The 25384-nt window shown below is 40.4% G+C and overlaps 1 protein-coding gene across 1 annotated transcript in view; it reads left to right on the plus strand.

Moving 5' to 3' along the window:
* LOC106813137 (activating signal cointegrator 1 complex subunit 3-like) overlaps window positions 1–25384 on the plus strand; it is a 29577-nt gene that overhangs the window by 115 nt on the left and 4078 nt on the right. The window contains exons 2-43 of the mRNA XM_014817200.1: window positions 2158–2418; window positions 2587–3182; window positions 3973–4137; window positions 5031–5088; window positions 5120–5156; window positions 7406–7550; window positions 7789–7914; window positions 8117–8317; window positions 9080–9220; window positions 9839–10003; window positions 10438–10565; window positions 10964–11084; window positions 11221–11355; window positions 11614–11805; window positions 12454–12678; window positions 12947–13066; window positions 13381–13530; window positions 13731–13832; window positions 14516–14692; window positions 14893–14982; window positions 15196–15328; window positions 15635–15776; window positions 16017–16125; window positions 16350–16518; window positions 16970–17190; window positions 17515–17600; window positions 18213–18379; window positions 18908–19053; window positions 19421–19541; window positions 19668–19810; window positions 19974–20111; window positions 20438–20558; window positions 20727–20859; window positions 21232–21357; window positions 21638–21884; window positions 22371–22426; window positions 22645–22813; window positions 23296–23447; window positions 23776–23890; window positions 24513–24621; window positions 24830–24921; window positions 25073–25382. Coding sequence (XP_014672686.1) covers window positions 2190–2418; window positions 2587–3182; window positions 3973–4137; window positions 5031–5088; window positions 5120–5156; window positions 7406–7550; window positions 7789–7914; window positions 8117–8317; window positions 9080–9220; window positions 9839–10003; window positions 10438–10565; window positions 10964–11084; window positions 11221–11355; window positions 11614–11805; window positions 12454–12678; window positions 12947–13066; window positions 13381–13530; window positions 13731–13832; window positions 14516–14692; window positions 14893–14982; window positions 15196–15328; window positions 15635–15776; window positions 16017–16125; window positions 16350–16518; window positions 16970–17190; window positions 17515–17600; window positions 18213–18379; window positions 18908–19053; window positions 19421–19541; window positions 19668–19810; window positions 19974–20111; window positions 20438–20558; window positions 20727–20859; window positions 21232–21357; window positions 21638–21884; window positions 22371–22426; window positions 22645–22813; window positions 23296–23447; window positions 23776–23890; window positions 24513–24621; window positions 24830–24921; window positions 25073–25382 — 6508 coding nt within the window. The 5' untranslated portion in view covers window positions 2158–2189. The remainder of the gene's footprint in view (window positions 1–2157; window positions 2419–2586; window positions 3183–3972; window positions 4138–5030; window positions 5089–5119; window positions 5157–7405; window positions 7551–7788; window positions 7915–8116; window positions 8318–9079; window positions 9221–9838; window positions 10004–10437; window positions 10566–10963; window positions 11085–11220; window positions 11356–11613; window positions 11806–12453; window positions 12679–12946; window positions 13067–13380; window positions 13531–13730; window positions 13833–14515; window positions 14693–14892; window positions 14983–15195; window positions 15329–15634; window positions 15777–16016; window positions 16126–16349; window positions 16519–16969; window positions 17191–17514; window positions 17601–18212; window positions 18380–18907; window positions 19054–19420; window positions 19542–19667; window positions 19811–19973; window positions 20112–20437; window positions 20559–20726; window positions 20860–21231; window positions 21358–21637; window positions 21885–22370; window positions 22427–22644; window positions 22814–23295; window positions 23448–23775; window positions 23891–24512; window positions 24622–24829; window positions 24922–25072; window positions 25383–25384) is intronic.

Consider the following 25384-nt stretch of genomic DNA (forward strand, 5'->3'; position numbering starts at 1 on the left):
TACGATCAAAAGTTTGCATGTAAGAATTAGTAATATTGATACAATGCACAGTATACTATAATATATTCTATTTATTCATCTTTATTCACATATATATATATATATATACCCGTGCGTGTATCAAATGTACTAACTTACATTCAAACGTTTCGACATTGGGGCGTGTGAAACATCTCACGAGTTAGCCGGCGGCGAGACTCACCGATCTCCAGGAGGGTGAACTCATCCACAGAGTGAGCTCACCCGATCTCCAGACAAGTGAACTCGCCACACGGTGCGAGTTGGCTGGTGGGCCGAGTTGACCGTAGACCCACTGCACAGCCAGGCATCTAAAACGTCAATGTTTATGTATTCCCTATCGACTAATAATCGCACGTAAATCATGCCATTCAAATGCTCCTCTGCAGCACACAATTTCACCGCACGCCACTATGCATAAACTAACAGAAAGATGGAAAGAGCTAAAAAGATAGAAAGAATGATAGTACTTAGTAGATATCTAGGGTATCTTTCTGAAGAAGTGATGAGTGATTGCTGTGTCACTGATAGTGATAGCGCCTCTAGGTTCTAGTATTAATTAGGCAGTGGCTACGGGTACGCCAGGCGTATCTTAATGTATCGAAGGCTACGGTACGCAGTCCATTGCTTTCATACTTAACGAGACAAAGATGGCGGCGGTGGCGAGATTATTTCGAAATAACGCCTTGGGAAATAAATTCACGGATTTGAGAGTTTTACATGAGCTAGACCCTAACCCCTACCCTAACCTAAACCCTAAACCCAACTAACCCTAAACCTAACCAACTAACCCTAATCTAGTAGTAAGTTCTAGAATCTAGACCATAACATAGAATAATATGTGTTAAAACGCAATGTATATATATGATATTATGGGTAGAACAAGTTGTAAATTATCCTAGTCAATAGATCAGACAGTTGTACTAGTAATACGTATAAGAAATCCTGCCAATCGGCAATCTTACGCCGGTCGCCGGTTAAAGTTAGTGCCGCTCATAGGCCATATGTATATGTGTCAGTGTACGCGCGATGGCGGGTCGTATGTTTACTGTTGATATGCTTCAAGTGCCTGTGATAGCCATAGGGTTAGGGTTAGGGTTACCGGTTAGGGTTAGGCCGGTGTACTGCCGGAACGTACCCTGGTTACGGTCCGGTGGCGCAAATCCACTATAGGCATTTTAGGCTTAGGTATCACGAAGATTCTGTGTATCATCAACTGATGCACAGACTTTCCATATATCAAGGAATGATGCAAAAACCCTAACCCTAAGTAACGGGCCTAAGTCAAAGTATAACCTTAGGTAACCCGACCAGGCTGTGTGACTAACGTCAATATAGGGGTATTCTAACCCTAGCAATACCGTTTCTTGGAGCTAAACCTTAGGTATCACGAAGTGTGTTAGGGTTAGGGTTAGGGCCCGGGCCCCCCACTCCGAGGTCGGAGGGACTGCATGCGCGTTCCCAAAATCTCCGGTAAAAGGGTATTTTTCGCGCGACAAAATCCGGCCCAAGAATTGTAAAAAAAGGGGGTGTATTTGACTTTTCACCCAGAGATTTCTTTAAAAAGGAGGTGTTTTTCCTCTCTCTCTTTCATCTTGAATATCATAGAAAACTTTATCAAATCCCGGGATCAAATTCCTGAAATTCCTGCTAGTTTTGAAAGCTCATTCAGGATTATTTCATTTTGAAAAGTAAAAATATTGCCCCTAGTTCCCGATTAGGAGCAGTGTTCCGGATTTAAGGGGGTCTCCAAGGCAGGAAAACCCCGCAAAAAGCCCGCGAAAGGGGGGTTCAGAAATTTTGGCAGTCCTGAGATAGGGGGGTGCTTTCAAAGGGAGGGAACGAGCATATGCGTACCCTAAATAACACTGAGTGGGGGGCCCGGGGGTTAGGGTTACAAATTTTGAGATTACAAATTAGCATCAAAGAGAGATCAAATTGAGATCAAATAGATTAATTTTGGCATCAAATAAATTCACATCAATAGAGATCAAATTGAGATCACAAATTAGCATGGAAGATCTGATCGGGACACTTAAAGGTCTGGGGAGAACCCTGATACATCGTGATGGTATATACTAATGTATATATATAGTAAATACAATAATCACTATATATTGCTGTTCACCCTACTTATAGGCGCAGTTTCATCTCTGGAGATATACACTGTAATGGCAGTGTCAACTGTTCCTCGATTAACTGGGGCACTGCGAGCTTTCTCGCACATAACAGCTGATGTGGATTATGAAAAATCTGCTGATGCCACCTGGTTACCACGCTTCTCCCATCGACGCGAAAGTCAAGATCTAACATGGAGCAAGCTAAAGTCTACCCTGCTAAGCCATTCCTCGAAAAGCATCGAATCTTTGAAGGAGTTAACTCATGTTGCAAAAGACTTTGGCAAGTGTTTGCTTAAATTTGAATATCAAATAATAGAACATGCCTATAATGTTAACGAGAATAATATAAGGATAACCTGTAATTGCTCGCATTCACATTCACATATAGTTGCACCCTTATTAGAGAATCACATTCACAGTGGCCTAATTAATGTTGACTTTTTTATAGTTGGAAGTTACGCAACTCAGGACGAGGTACAATCGGCTGCAACATTTCTGTTCTCAACATTGAAAGACCATGAGTCAGTTTCAAGAGAAATTGCAAAGACCCTGCAACAAGCATTTGGCCACTTTACTATGGCCTCTGCTCAGAAAGCTTTACTCATTGTGAAGAAACTACTCTCTGGAATTCCTGAACAAATTAGAGATGAACTGAAGAAAACTGGTGACAGGGTCCAAATAAACGAAGAGTTTGGTAAAGGTATCAAATTCACAGCACCTCGAGATGAAACTCTTGACCTCCTAAGTTCAGATTCTGAAACTGAGGACTATCAAGAATTGAAAATTGATTTGAAATACCACAGTCCTACAGCGAAGAAAACAACAGCAACTGGAAAGTCTAGGGTAAAGCTTTGCAGAGATCAATCAAGGAGAGGAGTTAGTACAGCAGAAAACAGACAGCCAGATGCATCCTGGTTACAGTTTGAAGTTTTGAAGTACTTTAAAGATGATGACAATGAACTTGGCCTACCGGTGTCTGCTATTTGTGCGTCATTGTTTGACATGCTCTCTTCAGACCAGACGAATGAGCAACTTCAAAACGATGTGAGTATCTTATACAATTATTAACCACAATACTTTATGTTTTTCTTACAACCAAACTATAATTTCTTTGGTATATGTAAAAGCCAAAGTATAAATAACTGTAAGATATGAAAGTATAAAGAGGTGAAAATTTGTAGTCTACCTATGATTTATTGTGTTCAACTCAATAAACATGAGCCCAAAGTTACATTAAACACTCAGTCCGCCTTATCCCTAATCATTTTTCTCATACATAATCACAATCCAGAAAGATAGACTAAAATCTATAGCATTTAGATGAACTATTAACAGCTTCTATAACTACCAACAAACCAATTAATAGATCTATCATATCATATAACAAACATTATTGTGAGGCAGAGTAGTTTTATCAATCGGTGGTGAGAAATAATATGTATCCTATGTGGCAGCACAGCTCAGTGGCCATCATAGGTTATTATTTGTCGTTGCATGTAGCATATAGTCTATCAATTATAATGCAGTATTTTTCGCAACCATATTATATATAACCATATAATTAACACATGATACGTACATATACAGACGTGTGTATATGTACTATGTACGTATGTGTTAATTATATGGTTACAACAGTGGTGTGCATATCAGTTGGTATATGTATATACCACCTGATATGCACAACACTGTTGTAACTGTTGAACAGATATTTTGCATATATATAACTTCTCCCTCGCTATATACCTTCAAATCATATATCAAAAATGGCCAACTGGAGAAACAGGTCCTGTTGATAATAAATGATATGTTTTTGTGTTTATTTCTTCTTCAGCTGTTCGATTTTCTGGGCTTTGAAAGGATTGTGATGATTGAAGGTCTCCTACAAAGTCGAAGCTCACTACTAGACTCTGCGTTTAACCAGGACTTACCTGAATCAAAGCTCCCGTGTGAATTGCAGCAAAGCCGACCCAATGTTGCCTGTACAGTTACAGTTCAGGTACATCATGCGTGTATAGCAGAAACGTGATGAAAAAGCTACAATTAATAGCTTATTATTTGGTTGGCAAGTATAGGATGAGTATTGAGGTTTAGATTTTATATCAGAGAAATGTCCAGGGTTCTCCCCAGGATGAAATTGAAACAGGGGGAGGGGGAGAGGGAGGGGGAGGGGGGAGGAAACTAGGGGGTCCGGGGCCTGTCGAATCACTGCAGCAAGAACAAGTCCGCACCTGCAGCTACAACACCACGCATCTATTTGCCTAATATATTTAACAACATTATATTATAGTTATATATATACTACTATAACAACTATAACTACTATAACAACTATATATAACGTTGTTATATATAGTAAATAGATGCGTGTGTGCTGTAGCTGCAGGTGCGGACTTGTTTCTTGCTGGGCCAGTGGGTGCGATGGCAATTCTTGCCGGAGGTGCCCTCAATTGCAGTAGCAGCAGCGCCTCCAAAGCTGACTCACTCAGCCTGTTCCTCAATGTAGCCATTTCCATTTTTTTAAAAAGAAAAAAGTTTTCCCAAACGGCAGGCGCGCGCCGTTTTGCGCAACGTAGGAGAGAACCTGATGTCACACTATGCAAATGAAAAGTTTAATATGAATTTTTTTATGCAAATATACATGTTTATTTACCAGTGTTGACAGTGCATAATTTACATGTAAACCTGAATGTGTCTGTACACATTAAGTGTAAAGATGCCGAAGTAAAGCATCAGCAATTCGTGCCTTTACTGACCAGTAACACATGCCAGCATACATTGATGCACGATTTTCGTGCCAATCTATGTTTTTAATGTATGAATTTTTACTTAGAGGGAACTGGCATGTTGGTGGAGAGAAACCAACCCACGCTGCTCTAAATTGTTTTACAGTCGAATCTGATGAAACAACTGAAAAAACAGTTGCGGAAGGAAGCAGAAGAAGATGAGAGAGATGAATGGAAAAATTCGAGCCACTCGAGAAAAGTTTCCATTCCACAAAGCACTGAGAGATGAGAGTTGGGTAATCATCAGAATATTAGTTTCAAATAAGCATAGTAATAACGCGTTATAAATTCGATTTCCCTTTAAGCTGATACCCTAATTGATATTTGGTGCAGTGTTGTTACCGTTCTATATAGCTACTAGCTGGGCTACCCGCGATGCCCCGGATTAAAGGAGAAAAGCAGCTAGAATTTAGCTCTGCCATGACGCCTATACATCCATCCCTCTCCTTCCCTTTCCATTTTCTCTCTATTACCTCCCCCGCCCCTCCCTCCCCTCCCTTTTTTTCTTTTTCCTTATTACATAAATAAATCTACAACATATAATGGGGAATCTGTCCAAACTCATTCGAAATCAGATCCGCTAATCTCGCAGGGGGCGCACCCGCCAAATGAGATTCTTATCATTGGATTGAACTCTTGTATATTTTGTATTGCTATATGAATTCTTAGGTATATTTTTGATTATTTCTTGTAATGCCCCTCTCGGTCATGTGGAAGAAAGCGAAAATTAAATTATAAAACATAGGAAGCCAATGAGAACATGAGAATTTGAAGAAACATTGACAAAGAATTAAAGACACGGTAGATTTATATAAATACCTATAGACCCGGTGTGCACATGAGCAATAAGATTAGTTAAGGTATCATATACTCTCGTTTTTGTGTTTTGTTTTTCATATTTGTTGGCTTAAATTCTGAATTTTTTTGGCTTAAATTATGTCCATCGCGTCATGCTGATTCAGATATATATGGTGTAGGGGTCACCGTCTTACCGTGGGTTCGACAAGATAGACACCACCGGCATAGAGTGACAGACAGATTCCCAGGCTTCATTTTTAAGGGCGCGATCTGCGCTCATGCGCTCCACCACGCGCGACGCATAAATTGTGCCATGGTGCCGCAATCATCGCGCCTCAGTAAAAGTGCTTGAACATCGACGCACCAAAAGTCTGTTATCGCAAACTCGATCGTGTACATTCAAAAAAGCCCCGGCCGCTGTCAACGCGTGGCCTTGAGGCTAGTTTTCCTGTCCATAGAGTTGTCACTGTTGCAATGCGATCCAGCGAGCCCTGAAGTGGAGTATCTATTCTAGCCCCAAACTCTATATTCAGATAGCTTCACATAGAATTGCAACTTTCATACACGCCTTCCGGCAGGGCTCATTTACACAGTCGTCCGGGTCGTCCGTGACGACTGATTTTCTCTCGGGCAAATACAAATTAGCTTATCGTGGTATTCCGTGTCCAACCTCTATAAAAAGGTTATATTCATACATGCGCGGCGTTCATTTTACATACGGGCCAAGGGTTGCAAGAAAAAGAAACAATACGCTGGCAAACGTACATGTCTATGACGCATGTCTGGCTTGCTGATAACAAAGATAACATACGTGTTTATCAACACAATGTTTTGTGTTTAATTTTCAATTTTGCTCATCCTGTGAATTGACACATACTGGTCATATGCGCCGGGAACGTGCTTAATTAATGCTTAGTAAGTGTTAGTAAGTTCAGTAATGTTACGTAGCTTACTAATCGGTAAAATCTATGAAATAAAGAATTGTTTATGCAGCACTTATTAATTACTGATTATTAGAGCGGTCATTGATCCCCAGCCTCATTTACACATTACCAATTTTATTATGCTTCATATTAATGAGTGGAAACTAGATGCGAATGCATGTCTGCTGAGTCTCAGCAATAACGCGCTACAAATGGTCACATCTGATGAGGCCTTTGCTTATGAAAGCGAACTCGGGAGCATCAGCGCTGAGCAGGAGGGCGCATGCAGCACATGTGTTAAATAAATGATCCGACAACCAAAAAACTCTTGAGACAGACTCCGGACAACCCAAAAAAAACATAAAATTGAGTCACGCGCTTTCGTCGCTATGGCAAGACCTTTTAAGGGTGTGATTTGTTTAGTGAGCTCTCCATCATGGCCTCTTAAGGGTGTAAATCTTTTAATGGAGCTGTCTCCATCATGCCTCTATGGCGTGTGATTAATCGAGCGTGAAAGTCCTCCTCATGGTGTCTAAGGGAGTCATTAGTATCTCTCCTGTACGTTTTCAAATCTGAAAGCCTCGATCCCCCATTTATGTAGTAGATGTAGTATATTCACAACCCTAGCTAAACTTGCATCTATTTACCGCTTATACTTGGATTAGTAATATGTATAGATGTACTGATATTTCAGCCAGTTGATGCATGATGTGATACGCTGTGTATTCATAACCGGTTGCTATTATGAACTTTTTTTAAGGGCGGCCCAGCTAGATGCTGCTGCCAAAGTTCCTCTATTTCAAGACAGGCTTCCCCGCACCGATACTGTAGTGGAGAAGTTTCCCCATGTGTTTGACTTGTATGCTGAAGCTAAGAGTTCATCTGCCTTTGTGGGAGGAGCAACGGTACAGATCATGCGCACGCTTTACTAAATGCAACGTCCTCTCAAATCATTGTGTAACTGTTGTTCTAAAGATTTGCTTTAGTTGTATGAACCGTATTTGTGACGTCAGCAACTACCCTTTCTGTTCCAACTCCAAATCCTTCATTTTCTGTTAGATGTAACTCAAATAGTCGCTGATAATTTCTGCATTACAGTGTCGTGAAGTTTTATTTAAATCGTGATCTCATACTATTTGATAGATGGTATTGCCAGATGGGTTTGATCGGAAAGACAACAAATTGTACGAAGAAGTAAACATTCCGCCAACAGAGCAAGCTCCAGTTGGAGAAGACTTTCATCTAATCCAGATCTCAGAGCTGGATGAGGTATCTAATAAAGTTTTTTTTAAGTATTTGAGATTTTGTAGATAATCCAATATCCAATTGAATCCATATTCAAAATGAGTATACTGTATACTGAAACATTAATGATTCAACCAGAACTAAGACAATAAGGGATATTCTTGTCTTACCTCGAATAGAACCTGTATAAGAGAGTGTCTATAAGTCTCCTACCATGTTCTTGCAGATAGCCCAGGTGGCCTTTAGAAGTACTAAGCAGCTGAACAAGATACAGTCGGTAGTGTGTGAGACAGCGTACTACAGCAACGAAAATCTGCTGATATGCGCTCCGACTGGTGCTGGCAAGACGAACATTGCCATGCTCACTGTGTTGCATGAGATTAAGAAGCACATCCACCAGGGAGTCATCAAGAAGGATGATTTTAAGGTATGTTGTCTTTCCCTGCAGGAACTATCTAGTGTGTGTATGCGTATCATATCGGTTATGAGTTTGCAGCATAGAAATAGCTATATTTTAGTCTGGACGTTCCCTTTATTTACACACTCACTGCACTAGCTTTGTGATCATCATCATTGCTATACAAAATATCGCAACACAAGTACATCGTTATATGAGATCAAACTGTACACTGTTATGTATGTAATATATCCATGAATATGCAGTGCTCAATTTTAACAAAGGTCGTCCGTGACGACTGGATTTTCTCTCGGGCAACTACAAATTGCTTCCGTGGTTGTTCGGTGTCCAACCTCTAAATTAATTTTGAAATTTTTTTTTTTTATTTTCAATTTTTGCTCATCTGTGACTTGACACAGTGTTAATGTAAATGTTATGAAATAAATTTCATGCAACTTTTAATTACTATTATTATACGTCATTGATCCCAGCATCATTTACCACATTACCAATATTTTATTCTCTTCATATAATGAGTGAAACAATGCGAATGGCCGTGTCTGCTGTCACTGCAATACGTACAAAATGTACATGATTAGGCCTTTTGCTTTACAGCACTGAGCATCACGTGAGCAGAGCGCATGCAGCACATGTTTAAATAATATCCGGACAACCAAAACTCTTGAGGGACAACCATATGCTACTCTCTTGGTTGTCCTCCGGACAACCCAAAAAAAACCTTAAAATTGAGCACTGAATATGTCAGGGGTGCCTTACTATATTCAATTCTAGGTTGTCTACATAGCACCGATGAAAGCTCTGGCTGCAGAGATGGTCAGGAATTTTGGCCAGAAGTTGGAGCCACTAGGAATACAAGTAAAAGAGTTGACTGGAGATATGCAACTGACAAAGACAGAAATCATGCAAACGCAGGTAAATAGCTCGGAAACTCGCTAATATGTAGAGTTTTTGGACTGAGTGTGAATACGCTGTCTAGTCGAAAAGATGGTCTGTTATGAACGATGCTGTTGAAGTGCTGCTGCATTCACTCTAAGTTGGCGGGAAGGCGTGCATTCCTTATGCATCCTAGAAGCTACACTTGTGAAGCAATTGTCACAAACAACTTCAACCAAGTTGGCCATCAAAGCTCCAACTCCAAATATACTCTTCGTTATTCAATGTCGCACGCTTACCACTGTAGCGGGAAGGGTGTGGAAGGTAAAGGCAGAGAGGAGAGAGGGGGAGGAAAAGGAAAGAGACATTAAAAGAGGAAGGAGAAATTCTGTCGGTCAATTTTGATGTGAAAATAACCAGAGAAATTGCCTCGGTTTAGACACAATAACCAGTTTAACATTCAGGATTGGTCATATCTGGTTATAACATGGCATTGTGTGTAACATGTTAAGTGTTTTGTCTATTCCACCTGAGTGTAAACTTTCACGCTGAATGTAAACTTTCAGGCTGACCGTAAACCTTCACTCCGGAAGTAAACTTTCACGCTCAATGTAAACTCACGCCGAACGTGAACCTCCTTTTGCCACTCGCCTGTAGATGCTGGTGACGACGCCGGAGAAGTGGGACGTGGTGACGCGTAAGGGCGCCGGTGACGTGGCGCTCACGCAGCTTGTGCGTCTGCTCATCATCGACGAAGTACACCTGCTGCACGACGACCGCGGGGCCGTGCTGGAGAGTCTCGTCGCTAGGACGCTACGACAGGTGCTGCGCCCTATGTCGGGAAATATATATATAAGCCACAGACATACATGCTATTAGTTAATGAATTTATTTTAATTTTTTAAATTGTAATTAATTTTATTATTTTATGTTATTTATTAAGAAAAAAGTTATTTAAATTTTATGAACTCATAGTCAATTAAGGTATAGCTTTAACAGCAATATAGCAGCTCTGCTCTGTTATCAATATATGAAATCAGTTAGGAGAAATATACGATCCTAGATATAGTTGTACGTGCACCAAGCGTTGGACTGTGAGTGTATTACGCAGTTAGATGAACTTTAGGTGGCTGCAGATGCCATTTTAAAAGCTGCATATGGAGCACCGTCATTCTGATACATTGACATATGAACACACTTCCGTGGTAATTGAATAACCTCTGCAGTATTCCCAACTCTATTTATTTATATTTTAGGTGGAGTCGTCTCAATTAATGATCCGTATCGTCGGTCTATCAGCAACTCTGCCAAACTACATGGATGTGGCACAGTTCTTAAGGGTCAACCCATATGTTGGTCTTTTCTTCTTTGATGGTCGTTTTAGGTGAGCTTTATCGATATATTTTTGATATATGACTTACAATTGTTTCTTGACTATATCTCACAATATATGCTATATGTGCTATATTATAATATTAGCGATTTTAATCTGAAACTGTGTATATATATGAGTACATGAAGGTGGTATGATGGATAGGATCGAAAAAATGCGGATGCAGCAACAGTCATGCGAGCCTAGCACTCGCCGTCAGTGCTGTGGGAAAATTTGAACACTCTTACCTTATGTATTATTATCAGGAGCATCACAATATAGACGATCTCTATTATGACACTCCTGTTACTAATTACTACATAATGAGTCGCGACATATTCATAGGAGAAGTTGGCCATACAGAAGCACTTATTATATGCCTCTATAAGGCTTCTATACTGTTTTTACAGACCAGTTCCACTTGGCCAAACCTTCATAGGAGTTAAAGGTAGAAATCCAATGCAGTTGATGGGAGCCATGGACGAAGTTTGTTACGAAAAAGTTGCTGAACAAGTGAAAAATGGGCACCAGGTACACTTAACTCCTGTCACAAAATATTGATTGCCATCATAACATCTCATCAACCCTTGAGTGGCCATTATATACGCCGGACTATGCTTGTCTACGTGTAGCAGTTACGAACGAGGAATTTCTTGCTGTTTCTCAGGTGATGGTCTTTGTTCACGCGCGTAATGCCACAGTGCGCACTGCTATGACGCTGCGGGACAAGGCCTCGTCGAAGAACGAGCTCCGTATGTTTTCCGCGGATCAGGACTCCAAGTTTGGGTTGGCTCAGAAGCAGGTATTTGTTTATTCGGGTAAAATAGGTTGCAGATCTAGCTTGTGTAACCAACATCATGTTGAATTAGGCCATTCCTCATTTACTCATACTTCATTACAAATACTCGTTTAAATACACTTTTGTTGCATATCATAAGTATATTGTGCCTCTATTAATGTCATTGCAGTTAAGCGACACCCTATTATTCATGTATAATTGTATTTATTGATATTATGTGCTTTGATTTTGCTATAATGATCTACCACACTTTTTTTTCAGATGACACGATCACGAAACATGCAGATGAAAGAACTTTTCGAGGATGGCTTCAGCATTCATCACGCTGGGATGCTGCGCAGCGACAGGAATCTCGTGGAGAGATTCTTTACGAGCGGTCTCATCAAGGTGCTCTGCTGCACCGCGACCCTCGCCTGGGGCGTCAATCTTCCCGCGCACGCTGTCATCATCAAGGTAAGGCTGTCCACTCTTAAGTTTAGGTCAGGGGTTCTTAACCTGTGATCCAGGGACCCCTTTTGGGTCCGTGGATGGGCTTCAGGGGGTCCGTGAACCAGGCGCATACAAAATTGTGTGTTTATGTGCTTATGTACGTGCATTTTGCTGGGGAGCGGCCATAGCTTTCACCAGATTCTCAGAGGGGTCCATGATGCAAAAAAGGTTAAGAACCACTGGTTTAGGTCATGTACTGGTCGGCAACTAGTCAGACTTATGACAATCTAATGTATGCTGCTGGGGTCGAGTGTGTATTGTCGTCTGTGTACAAGGTTTGTTATTACAGGGTTGAAATACCTTGTTTTGTTAACTTCAGTCTGACCTTCTATCTTCACATAGATTCGTTGAGAAAAAGTGCACAAATGTGTCTGTGAACTTATTATGCATTGCAATTACCAATTCTGTTCCAGCCATCACTACATTAATCGTGTTGATCATTTTGCTTCTATTGTAATGAATCAATGATGTTATTTTATTATTATTATTACTATTATTATTATATTATTATTATATAATTATATTCGAATTATTTTACGTCGGTGCCAATGTTTCTGGGTCATCATTCGCAAGGCTGTGTGTATGACTGTCACCTTGTTATATGTCGTGCAGGGCACTCAGATTTACGATGCGAAGCACGGCATGTTCATCGACCTCGGGATGCTGGACGTGATGCAGATATTCGGGCGCGCGGGGCGGCCGCAGTACGACAAGTACGGACACGGCACGATCATCACGAGCCACGACAAGCTGTCGCACTACCTGTCTCTGCTCACCCGCCAAAACCCGATCGAGAGCCAGTTTCTCGGCAGCCTCACCGACAATCTAAACGCAGAGGTGGGAATGTTGATGGTGCTGATTCTGTAATGTACTGTATATGTATATATATATATTCTATATATTTATATATATATTATATATATTAATGTATATATTATTTATATAGAGAGAGAGAGAGAGAGAACGCACGCAGTGCTACCTTACCCACGCACACATATATATATATATATATATATTCCTCTCTGTAATTTTGAATTGAATGAGTGTGAATGAAGTGTCACCATATTGGTATTGTCACACATAATTAAGTCTGTATGATGTACAGGTTGCGCTTGGAACTGTGACTAATGTCGAGGAAGCAGTGGAGTGGCTCAGTTACACCTACCTGTTCGTTCGAATGCGCAAGAACTTCCACGCCTATGGAATCCCGTTCACTGCGTTACAAGTGTGTATGAAGATGATTGTGATATTTTGTTGTTCTTATTCCTTTTATTTGCCTTTTTAATCCCGTTTTCATCGTAATTTTGTTTTATTTTATCTTAGTCTACTATTAATAATTTGTGTGCATACTTCAGTATGGTTGTAAATGTCGACAATTGCCACATTAGTCCTACGTACTTTTGCGTGGATCGCTAGGCAATAGTGCATTTTTCACAAGCTTGGCAACATTGCAAATGAGCGTTCAATTTGTTGACTAAAGAAACTTTTTGTCACCTGATTTATAATTGCATTGCTCATTGTGTTGCACTGTGATCACAGAACGATCCGATGCTACTCGGCCACAGAAAGGTTCAGATAGTTCATGCTGCTCGCCAACTGGACTCGGCCCACATGGTCAGGTTTGAGGAGCGCACTGGGTTTCTCTTCTCAACAGATCTGGGTCGCATAGCCAGCCACTTTTACATCAAGGTACTAACCATATGGTTCTTCAATTTTTGGGTGTTCACAAGATTTGTGATTCGTGACAGATGACAAAGATAAATACAAGCTTTTCTGAGATTCCTGCTCCCACGTAATGCATGGGAGTATATATTAGCAAATTGTTTCACAAATTTGCATATATTAGAACTGTCTGAATGAGATCTGTATTTGGGCGCTAATACTTTCAGTATGACACGGTAGCGACGATCAATGAAGAGCTAAAGTCTGCGATGACAGAGGCAGATATCCTCGCGACAGTGTCCAAAGCTCAGGAGTTTGAACAGATCAAGGTATCACTGTGGTGCATTATCAAAAGTATGAATTTCTAATATTTTCATGTACGTAGAACCATAAGCAATTTCAAGCTTAGGTGAAGACATGCAGTACCAAGACAGTATCCATATCTTGAGAGAGTTTGAACAGATTAAGGAATAACTGTTGTGCATTGTCACAAGTGAAAATTTTTATATGTTAGATGTACATCGATCCATAATCGGTTCCACAGTAGCTGTGTATACGTACAGAAATCACTCGCTTATCACAGGCGTCACGTTCCTGAAAAATGTTCCGATTAGGGAAACCTTGAATGGTGAACACAACGTTTAATGGAAAAATGGTGTTAGGAGAACAAGGCTACACTAATTAACTGTGACAATACACTTTGCTCATTTCAACATACAGAAATAGTGAATGCAAAAAAACTTGCAGTTCATACACATGAACATTCAGTTTAGCATTGCTGGCATTTGACCAAGAACTCATATATTCAGATCCATAGTATCCAAAAGAGCTAAGAAACCATATCTATATTTTTTTTATAGTTTTGGCTTTTATAATTATTTGAAAGATTCCTTTTGAAGTTTGCATAAATTTGTATATTTTGTAGTTAAACTGTTGAATTGTTAGTACTGTTTACAGTGGCGTAATCACATTAATTATGCATACGTTCATTTGCATATTGCTCGTCAAACAGGTGAGAGACGACGAGCTGGAGGAGTTGGATCGCCACCAGATGGAGTCGTGTCACCTGAACGTGTTCGGCGGTACGGAGAACACGTACGGCAAAGTGAACGTGCTCATACAGTCGTTCATCTCCCGTGCGCGCATGGACAGTTTCTCACTGGTGTCCGACGCCGCGTACGTGAAACAGGTACTGCTGCTTTACCTTCACCTACATGTCTATAAGTTTATCTACGCAATATAAGTTTAACAAGTTTTTCTATGCCGCGCAAAATATCAGCATGAATATTGCACCAGTGATGTGTAGTAACAGCTGCATGAGGGAGCCGTATTCGCTGAGCAACAGTTTTTTTAATGGAATTGACATCGAATGAATTTGGTGATTGGCAGAATGCGTCGAGAATCATCAGAGCCCTGTTTGAGGTGTGTCTCACCAAGGGCTGGCCCATCATGTCGGGACGACTGCTCACTCTCAGCAAGGTAATATCTTTCACGAAATCCGATTTGAAAGTTTTTCCGATGCCATGTCTCATTCCAATTCGGGCGAAAACCCCTTTACGACTATGGATTTCTTAGTAGTTCAGTTGGGTGATCATTAAAAACTATTGTTCCCATATCTGATGAGTAAATGTGTATCACTGCGGCTTAGGCTGCATAAACTGCAGCATCTATCTTCTTATTTTGTTCTTGCAGGTGATGGACAGGCAGCTCTGGGGGTTCCAAAATCCAATGCGGCAGTTTGACCTGCCACATGAAATCCTCGAGAAGCTAGAACGACTTAAACTGACACCAGATAAACTCCGGGAAATGGACTCCAAGGAGATTGGTATGGTTTGCCATTAATTTATGATTATTGATTTTTTAGAGGTATATATTTCACTGAAGATTTGGGGAGAAACTCAACGTCATGCACATGATATCAGAACTTTCTAATTTTCGAAGTTGGTGCCTGTTTAATTTGTTTTCCTTGCAAGATTATTATGATTTAGTGCATCCAGATTGAAATTATATTGGTGATGTATTCCATTATTGCCTATTTGATGTATAGACCACATCTATAATCTATAGTCATACTCATCTGCCGTTAGGAATTGTAATACGTGTTTATTATAGTCACATCATTTATCATTAGGCCACATGGTTCATCATGTGCGAATGGGACCAGAGATAAAGAAATTTGCCTACCAGATTCCCAATTTGACTTTGGAAGCAACCATACAGCCCATCACCAGGACTGTGTTGAAGGTTCAACTCGGCATCGAGGCTGACTTCACGTGAGAAGCATCATATATCAATTTCTGTTCTTTTACATAATTATAAAATATGACTTCATACATACGCTTATCAAACAATGTCCTATCTGTTTGAAAGAGCATGTAGAGTTCATAAAGATTTTTTTTTATATCTTTGATGCTAAATTTTTCGTTTGGATTGTCTAATATGTGAATTTTACGTGACCAGCAGTTGCATATGGTTGCTGCGAATTTTGCTGATGTGCTTGTGCGTTTCTTTAGGTGGAATGATCGAGCTCACAGGAGTGTGGAGCCCTTCTGGATCTGGGTTGAGGACCCAGACAATGATCATATCTACCACTCTGAATACTTCCTGCTGCAGAAAAAACAGGTGGGAAGAAAATTATCTGGCGAATCCATGTACGTCTAACACTCATGCCTGTTTTCGTGCCAATTTGCACAGGGGAGTGCTTGCACTGTCTGCAGATACCTTGCAGTCATTTGATATCTATAGCTCGTTATGTCTTTTCTAGTATTTGGTCGTACGCATTTATTAATGCACGTTTTACAGCGTTAATCATTTAAAATTAAGTTCCTCTGCCCGTACTCTTGTAGGTCATGAAGAGTGAGCGACAGGTCCTAACTTTCACAATTCCGATATTCGAGCCACTTCCATCTCAGTACTATGTGCGAGCCATCAGTGACCGCTGGCTGGGGTCTGAGTCCGTGTGCCCAATCTCTTTCAAGCATTTGATCATGCCGGAGCGACACCCGCCTCACACTGGTAGGTAGTCGTCAATATGTACATACTATATACTGCACTGCATGGTGCACAATGTCACCGTTGTCAACGTCAATGTTTTCTGTTTTTTATTTATTCAAAGTTTTACATTGAATACAAATTCCTTATAAATAAATGACTTTTTGTAGCTTGTTTTCCCTAATACAGTTTTTGTTTAGAGACATCTAAGAGTATAGTTAATTCATGCTTTTATTGTGATTGCTTGATATATATATATATATACATATATATATATATTTACTTATTTATATGTTTATATATATACATGTGTGTGTGCATGCGCACCTCCTTTTTGTAAAAATATTTAAATGTGATATTTATTAATCAACCTTTCCATAAATCTTTTTTTTCTGCACTGTATATATAAGGAACTATGCAGCTTCTTTGCGTGTCTATATATATAGACACGTTTTTGGTATTTAACCATTTTCAGAATTGCTTGATCTGAACCCGTTGCCCGTGAGTGCACTGGGCGACTACCGACTGGAGCTCGTGTACAGCTTCTCGCATTTCAACCCGGTTCAGACACAGATCTTCCACTGTCTGTACCACACCGACAACAATGCACTCGTGGGGGCGCCGACCGGCTCAGGAAAGACCGTTGCTGCTGAGCTTGCCATATTCCGAGTGTTCAGAGAGTACCCAAAGTGCAAGGTATGATGTTTTGTCGAGCGTAGCTAGTGTACATGTGATTTTATTTGTATTTAGATAACTAATTAATTATAACTGTGCCCATGATACACAGTTAACTTTGTTGCCAACAAGTTTGTTGGTTTTGTTGATTTTTTCGTAATAAATCAGTTTGAAAAAAATTAAATCTATATATGTAACCCTGATTCATGTAATATAAATCTATTTTAATACAAGATAGGTACATAATGCTACTACAGCTTATATACACATACATCATAATAGAAGGTTGGTATCTTTTTCCATCAGTATTTGTTTTGTTTAGTCAGTCCTTTGCTGTCATTATAGGCTGTATACGTAGCACCGCTGAAGGCCCTAGTCCGGGAGAGAATACAAGACTGGAAGGAGCGTATAGAGAAGAAACTAGGAAAACGGTGAGAATGAAGTCTGATCCTGACAATTCCACACAGGCAGCTACTTTCAATTGCATAGTCTCATTGATCAGCAGTGGCTGTCATCGCTGGTCACAGTAGTCCTGTCGTGGGGTTTTCAGTTGGGATAATTACTTATTTGTGGTTTAATATTTATATACCATTTCTCTAATTGCAGTAATTGTGGTTTCCTTAATATGTTAAGGTATCTTTACTTTATTCTGTCCATTTTATTTACCCCTTGTTTTACCACCAATCGATTTGTCATTACCATGTTTAAAAGAATTCCGTGAATCTCTCTTAAAAACTGATTTTATCAGACGTGTATTTCTGTTTCTTTCTTGTTTTTGAATTTTATGCATACATGGCAAGGATTATGGAGGTTATATAATTAATAATTAGGTAACCATCTCAAATAAATTTAAAAACAACAATTTACGATGTAAACAGTGTGTGTGTGCGACGTGTGTTTTTGTGTGATGTTGTAGTGTGGTGGAGCTGGTTAAGGCATCCTTACTTTATCATGTCCCTTTTATTTACCCCTTGTTTTACCACCAATCTATTTATCATTGCAATGTTTAAAAGAATTCAGTGAATTTCTCTTAAAAACTGTAGTGTGGTGGAGCTGACAGGTGACGTGACCCCTGATGCGCGTGCCATCGCCAACGCTGACCTCATCGTCACGACCCCGGAGAAGTGGGACGGGATAAGTCGCAGCTGGCAGACGAGAAACTACGTCCAGTCTGTCGCACTCATCGTCATCGACGAAATCCACCTGCTAGGTATAACGACATCAAGAGCTAATAATGACAAATTTGTCATTATTAGCTCCTGACGACATGTAACATACTGAACGATGTCAGCATTAGAACACTAGTAGAAAGTAGGGAATAGTATCTATATCTAGTATAGAACACTCAGATATTACATAGATATTAGGGCAGCTGCTGTCCCAATCAAATACTGTATACGCCATATTTTTCGCGTACAGATATTTTTGCGAATTCAGACTTGACGGACAATTTCGCGAGTGGTTAATTTCACGGCCGCTGAATTATGAATTATTCGGTATTATTTGGTATGAACTATTCGCGTGTTGTTATTTTCGCGGTCGGGGACGCGTTTGCGAAATTCGCGAAAATTAAACCACTGCGAAATATACAACGTATACAGTAGTAGTTAAATAGTAAATACTGTACTGGAAGATTCGGATCTAACACAGGAATCGTAGCTCTTTTCAGTGCTATAGCCTGACTTTTGAGCTGTCATGCTGTAGATGTAGTGAGGATTGAACTTGCTCTCTCTCTCAGGTGCTGACAGAGGTCCCGTTCTTGAAGTTCTTGTCTCGAGAACCAACTTCATATCGTCGCACACGGGTCAGAAGGTCAGAGTAGTCGGACTGTCCACCGCTCTCGCTAACGCTCGTGACCTAGCGGACTGGCTCAACATCGATCAGGTGGGATAGCAGATTCCCCGCTAATTAACGTAACACTGCCTATATCACATTGCTGCAGTGTATTTGAGTGGGCTACCATTAACCGGATGTACTTAAAATTTCATGATATTGCTGTGATTTTAGTTGAGTGTCGTGGAGAAAACTTGTCGAGCTGTGTGAAGTCATTATTTTTCAGTGGGAACTATTTTTTAGTTGCATAGTTTCTTTATTGGAGAGCTAATTGTACTAATTAGTAACTTAGTTGATTAGTAACAACATAATTATGATGTAAATTATCCTACCGTAATGACATAATGACGCACGTAGTTAGTTAGTGATACGTATACCATTATAGATTAAATGTTAAAGACAATGTGAAATGTTTCAGATGGGCTTGTTTAACTTCCGACCTTCTGTAAGGCCTGTGCCCCTTGAGGTACACATCTCCGGCTTTCCTGGGAAACACTACTGCCCTCGCATGGCGACAATGAATAAACCTACTTTCCAAGGTACATCATAGAGCAACTGTGTGCGTAAGGGTATGTTGCACGTACGTGTGTATGTCTTTCTCTGCATGCCTATGCTCATGGATTTAGCTAAATGTACTGTCTAATTGGATGTGCTATTTCCTTTAGCGATCAAGACACACTCCCCAACAAAACCTGCTCTGATATTTGTGTCGTCACGGCGACAGACCAGGGTAACAGCACTGGACATGATTGCCTATCTGGCTGCAGAAGACAACCCCAGGGAGTGGCTCCACATGCCAGACGGGGAGGTGAGGATAATGCAGTGAAAATTTTAATCATCAGCATGCATGTAAAAGATGCGTGCAAGGTCACATCTCAATTACTGATATCGATTATTGATACTCATTGTTGATATAATTATATATTGCCTGATGCAAATGTCAAATTTTTAATTTCGTCATTTTCGTTCAGATGGACCACTTGATACGAGATATACGCGATGCAAACCTGAAGTTGACCTTGGCCTTTGGTATTGGGATTCACCATGCTGGACTTCACGAGAAAGACAGGAAAGCTGTGGAGGAACTGTTTGTTAACCAGAAGATACAGGTGAGACGTACGTGTGTGCGTGCGTGCGTCCGTACGTAGGTACGTATGTGTGTAGGCCTACTTACATGTGTACGTGCATACATACGTGTACAGATACCTATACATATACATAGACATATATTATTATTTGCATAGGTATAATTGTGTATACAAATATATTGTATAATATTTATAATTGTCTACAGGTAGTCTACATTGTATACCATAATTGCAAAGTATTAGGGAAAGCCAGTGTAATGGTTTGATTAACTAGATAAGACTAATAATGTAAATGATATGTTCTTTGTAATATGCAATTTCTTTTTTTCACCATGGATCATGTACAGGTGCTTGTTGCAACCAGCACACTGGCGTGGGGTGTTAACTTCCCAGCTCATCTGGTAGTGGTAAAAGGTACCGAGTACTTTGATGGTAAGACAAAGAGATACGTGGATTTTCCCATCACAGGTAAGAATATAGGTCTCAACGTCTTAAGATAAACGGATAATATATTGGAAGTTAGAAAATATTAATGAAATAGTGTGAATGGAGAATTAAAGTTTGCCTCGTTATGTTACATAATACAATATGCTTTTTTGATGGTAAAATTGGTATTCGGCGTTTGTTCTTATTCAGACGTACTACAGATGATGGGCAGAGCAGGGCGACCACAGTTTGATGACGAAGGCATCGCCGTCATACTCGTACAAGATGTCAAGAAACATTTCTACAAGAAGTTTCTCTACGAGCCGTTCCCTGTGGAGTCGAGGTACACTAGATTTAGCTTTTAAGTACCGTTGGCACTATGCACTTGCCGGTATTAGCGTCGTTGTATCAATTGACGTAATGATTTTGTCAGTGAATACACTAACATAGAAGGATGGAAGTATATTCGGTCAGAAAAGCCTTATGGCAAAAGCAGTAAATATGCCCAAAGTGTTCTTTATGTAACCATTTTCTTATGTATTAGTGTGCATAACCATGTGCTTTACACATGCTTTTTTAATGCAATAATATAGACGCAACCATTACCTATTTTGTAAGTCATTCGTGCGTAATGTAGTGAAGTGTGTTCTCTAAAAAAAAGTCTGCTTATGTATCGCATGATATTCTTGCTTCATGTTGGCATTATTTGATTCAGTTTGTTGGAGGTTTTGCCTGACCACATGTGTGCAGAGATTGTCGCTGGAACAATCAGCTCCAAACAGGATGCCCTTGAATACCTCACATGGACTTACTTCTTCAGACGATTACTCGTCAACCCTAGGTACTGCCACTTGCAGCTAATTCTGAAAAACTGAAATAGTTGTAAGATGCGCCGCCATCTTCATTTATTTTCTATAGGATTTCAACTATACTGTTGCAGCAACAAATTGACAGTTTATGATTAGCAGCTGATTATTATTATGATTATGATGATTATATTCTCACGATGATCATGATTATTAAGATGAGCAGTTGTATTAATAGTGAACTCGAGCGTACGTGGTCCGCTCGCTTTTCTACAATACGCATGTGATTATCATGTGCCTTATCATGTGCTGCAGCTACTACAGTCTGTCGGACACCGGCCACGACAGCATCAACCGCTACCTGTCGAGTCTCGTCGAGCGGGCCGTCGTCTCGCTCTCCTACTCTCACTGCATCCAGCTGGAGGATGACGATCGCACGATCGCCGCGACGACGCTCGGCCGCATCTGCTCCTACTACTACCTCAGCCACCTGACGGCGCAGATGTTCAAGGAAGCCCTCGCGCCGGACGCCCGCGTCGAGAAGGTCGTCGAGATTCTCTCGGTGAGTGAGCACTCCGTCGCGGCTAGTCGTTTATCATCAATCTGTAATACAAGGTTGTCATCTCGAGAAGGTCGTCGAGATTCTCTCGGTGGGTGAGCTCCGTCGCGGCTAGTCGTTTCACACACTCGCGAAATTTTATTAATATATAAAAATACATATAAATAAAATAAATAAAATAATAATAAATATTATAATAATAAAATTAGTGCATTTGCTGTATGGATTCGTCTTGCGGGTGTCGCATGCATCTTGCAGTTGGGGAAGCTTACAGTTAATGCATGTTTTTGGCTCGGTTTGACTGAGGCAGCTAGAAGATCGAACGAGAAAAGCATCGGTGTTAGTGAATGAGGCAGTCTAAGTTCATATATTTTGTGGGTGTTGTCTTAGGTATACATGATTGCAGGTTCCCTACGTTTGTACTTGTACTTAGTATTTGTACTTAGATGGAATGCTCTCTCTAATGTAACTGTTGATCGTCCTTTGCAGAATGCACACGAGTACGCCGAGTTACCGGTCAGGCACAACGAAGATGCAATAAACAGGTAAAACTTGTATCTCAGTTAACATGGCTATAGTGTGTGGCTCACTGAAATATCTTGAGTACATGATATATGCGCATTAGGGCTAGTCTGAAAAGATTTGCTCTCATTTAAAGTGCAATGTACTAGAAATATTCTAGTAAAGTTAAAATGCATTTACTTTTGTATTATCATGAAATGCGATGAACTTATTTCAACTTTGTTGTTTTCTTTATATACAGCGAGCTAGCCAAGCAGCTGCCCCTGGAGGTGCCACCACACAGCTTTGACAGTTCACACACGAAAGCCAACCTGCTGCTTCAAGCCCACTTGTCTCGTCAGCATCTGCTATGCAGTGACTACAACACCGACACCAAGTCTGTCATGGACCAGGCCATACGTATCTTACAGGTTAGTTGTTACCTATAGCTCTAGTACTATAGCCACCGCCTGTAGCCTATAGCAGCCTTTCGCCTGTGGCGAACAAGGGCCTGTGACGACGAAGGGCTATAGTACTAGTGCTAGTTGCTACCAAGAATGCATGATCGTCTGAGAAGCTTGTGTAGCAGCTGCAGTAGAACTTATGGGATTGAGAGGAGTGTTTGTGCATAAACAGGTATCTATAAAGACTTTGTATTCTAGTTTGTAATTGTATCGCAAGATCTGTTCGCTTACATATATAGTCATTATATCAACATCACAATTAATAACGGTGGCATTTAGAAGCCAGAAAATGCTGGTTAAATTTCTACGGAGCATAATCTCGTCTGTAAGTATAAATCGAGTGTGATCTAAAAAATACAAATGTGGCTTTTCTTTAGTTAGTCATTTATGGTGCGCGGGATGGACTGAAATGTGTAAAACTGCAGCTTCTGTTGTTTTTCCCTCACCAGGCGCTTCTGGATGCTGCAGCGGATAAGGGTTGGCTGCTGGCCGCACTTAACGTGATACACGTGGTACAGATGCTGTACCAAGGTCGCTGGCTACAGGATTCATCCCTGCTTACTCTACCTCACGTTGAGAAGTACCACCTTGGCTGCTTCAGGTATGCACAGCTAACGTTTCCTCGAAGTTAAAAAGAGGTTGCCTGACTGGTCCAGACTCTAGATAGAATTAGAACAACTATGTGTGGGACCGTGCAGAAGGGGGTTTCTAAGGTAACGAGAATACAGAATTGAACGGAAAGGGATGCCGTGGAGCCACATTGCTATAAATGGTGTTTAGGCTATACGTCCACACAGTACTATTTTGAATTGGTTTAATTCATTTTAACTGGAACTCTGTAATGTTTCTAGCAATCACCCCTTGCCTTTTTCCTTTTATTGTGTATGACCCTGTTGCGTATGGTATACATGTTTTCTGGTTTCGTACAGGCGGGGCAACCAAAGAATAGATTGCCTACCAGAACTGATGGCAGTTGTTGGCAGCAAGTATGAAGTGCTATTCAAAATGATGAAACAAGACTTTGATCCGCCACAGATAGAGCAGGTAGTGGCAGTATAATACTTTTTTTTGGCTTAAACAATATGAATTTTGTTAGGATTATAGTCGTAGAACTATGGTGTCTAATATCTAAAGAGATACTATGCCTACCTAGATTGATGCCATTTTTTGTAAATAAAATTTATTTATATATTATAATAAAAGTCCTGACTGATGTGACAGTTTCAACAGCCAAACGTTTTTGTAACGTGCTACTGTTAGTTTGCTTGAGCTTGTCTATTTTGTCGTTTGTATGTACTAGTATGTTTCTCCTCGTGGTGTGTGGTTTGAAGTTGTGAACTGTCATCACATCCGTATATCTTGCTAGCGTATTTCATAATATTGGTTTGAATATAAGAAATTTTGTAAGGGTTTACGTGTTAAAATAATGTGATTACCATGACGTTTAGTATGTTAAACCATTTAGTAAGGTTTCTTAGCAAATGGATTGCTGTAATAGTGATAAAAGCACCCAAATTGGGCACACGTGCTATGAGGGGTGCACAATAAAACAAAAGGTAGACCCTAACGAGATTGAATATATTACTATTTGTTTTATTCTTTATCATTTTCAAACCATTATCTATTGGTATGCCAACTTTCAATAGCAAGTATTTTGTGGTGGCAGGTGTATCAGGTATTGCATCAGCTACCAGTGTTGGAGACCAGTCTCAGCATCAAAGGTTGGTGGGCAGATGGAGAGAAGGAACTAGAAGTTGATGTGTCAGAGGGTTCTGGTAAGAATTAATTAATAAATTAATGTGATCAGTACATCCCTTTTCCAATTTTAAAATGTATTGAGGAGTCGTTTGCATTTGTTATCTACTTGAATTGTGTATTTGCTTTCTGTAGTTTATCTTGAATGCATTGTATTTTCTGCTTCTTTTACATGCCTACTAGTACTGCGTATCACATGCACGTGTAAGACAGGCTTTGTAATTTTAGGTACAAGGCTAGTGAATAAACCTTGGATAGAAGTACATGCAGATCAGGAGTATGTTCTCAATGTCAATCTCACTCGCCTCAACCGAAACAAGGTATGCAACAATAATTATTTGTAAAAAACATTAATTAACTGTCAGCCCACCCTAACATCTGAACCCCTGTAAACCATTCCTCTTCATGCAGGAGAGTCTGTGTCTCAAGCCTCTACACTGCCTATTACATTTCACATACTTTATATTCAAGGGGGAGAGGCGAGCGCACACGCCACAGTTCCCAAAGCCAAAGGATGAGGGCTGGTTCCTCATGCTGGGCGAGATTGACTTGCGCGAGGTGCTCGCGCTGAAACGCATCGGCTTCGTGCGTGGCCGCCAGAGGGCGCCACTAGTGTTCTACACACCCGAGAGAGAGGGCAGAGTCATCTATACGCTGTACGTGATGAGCGACGCGTACCTCGGCCTCGACCAGCAGTACGACGTCTGCCTAGACATACTGCCTCCCAGCATTGAAGCACAGTTGAACAGTGAGCTGGCGGCCGGCTGGGATAGCAACATGCCT

This window comes from Priapulus caudatus, unplaced genomic scaffold, assembly GCF_000485595.1.
Source record: "Priapulus caudatus unplaced genomic scaffold, Priapulus_caudatus-5.0.1 Scaffold23, whole genome shotgun sequence".
Lineage (NCBI taxonomy): Eukaryota > Metazoa > Priapulida > Priapulimorpha > Priapulimorphida > Priapulidae > Priapulus > Priapulus caudatus.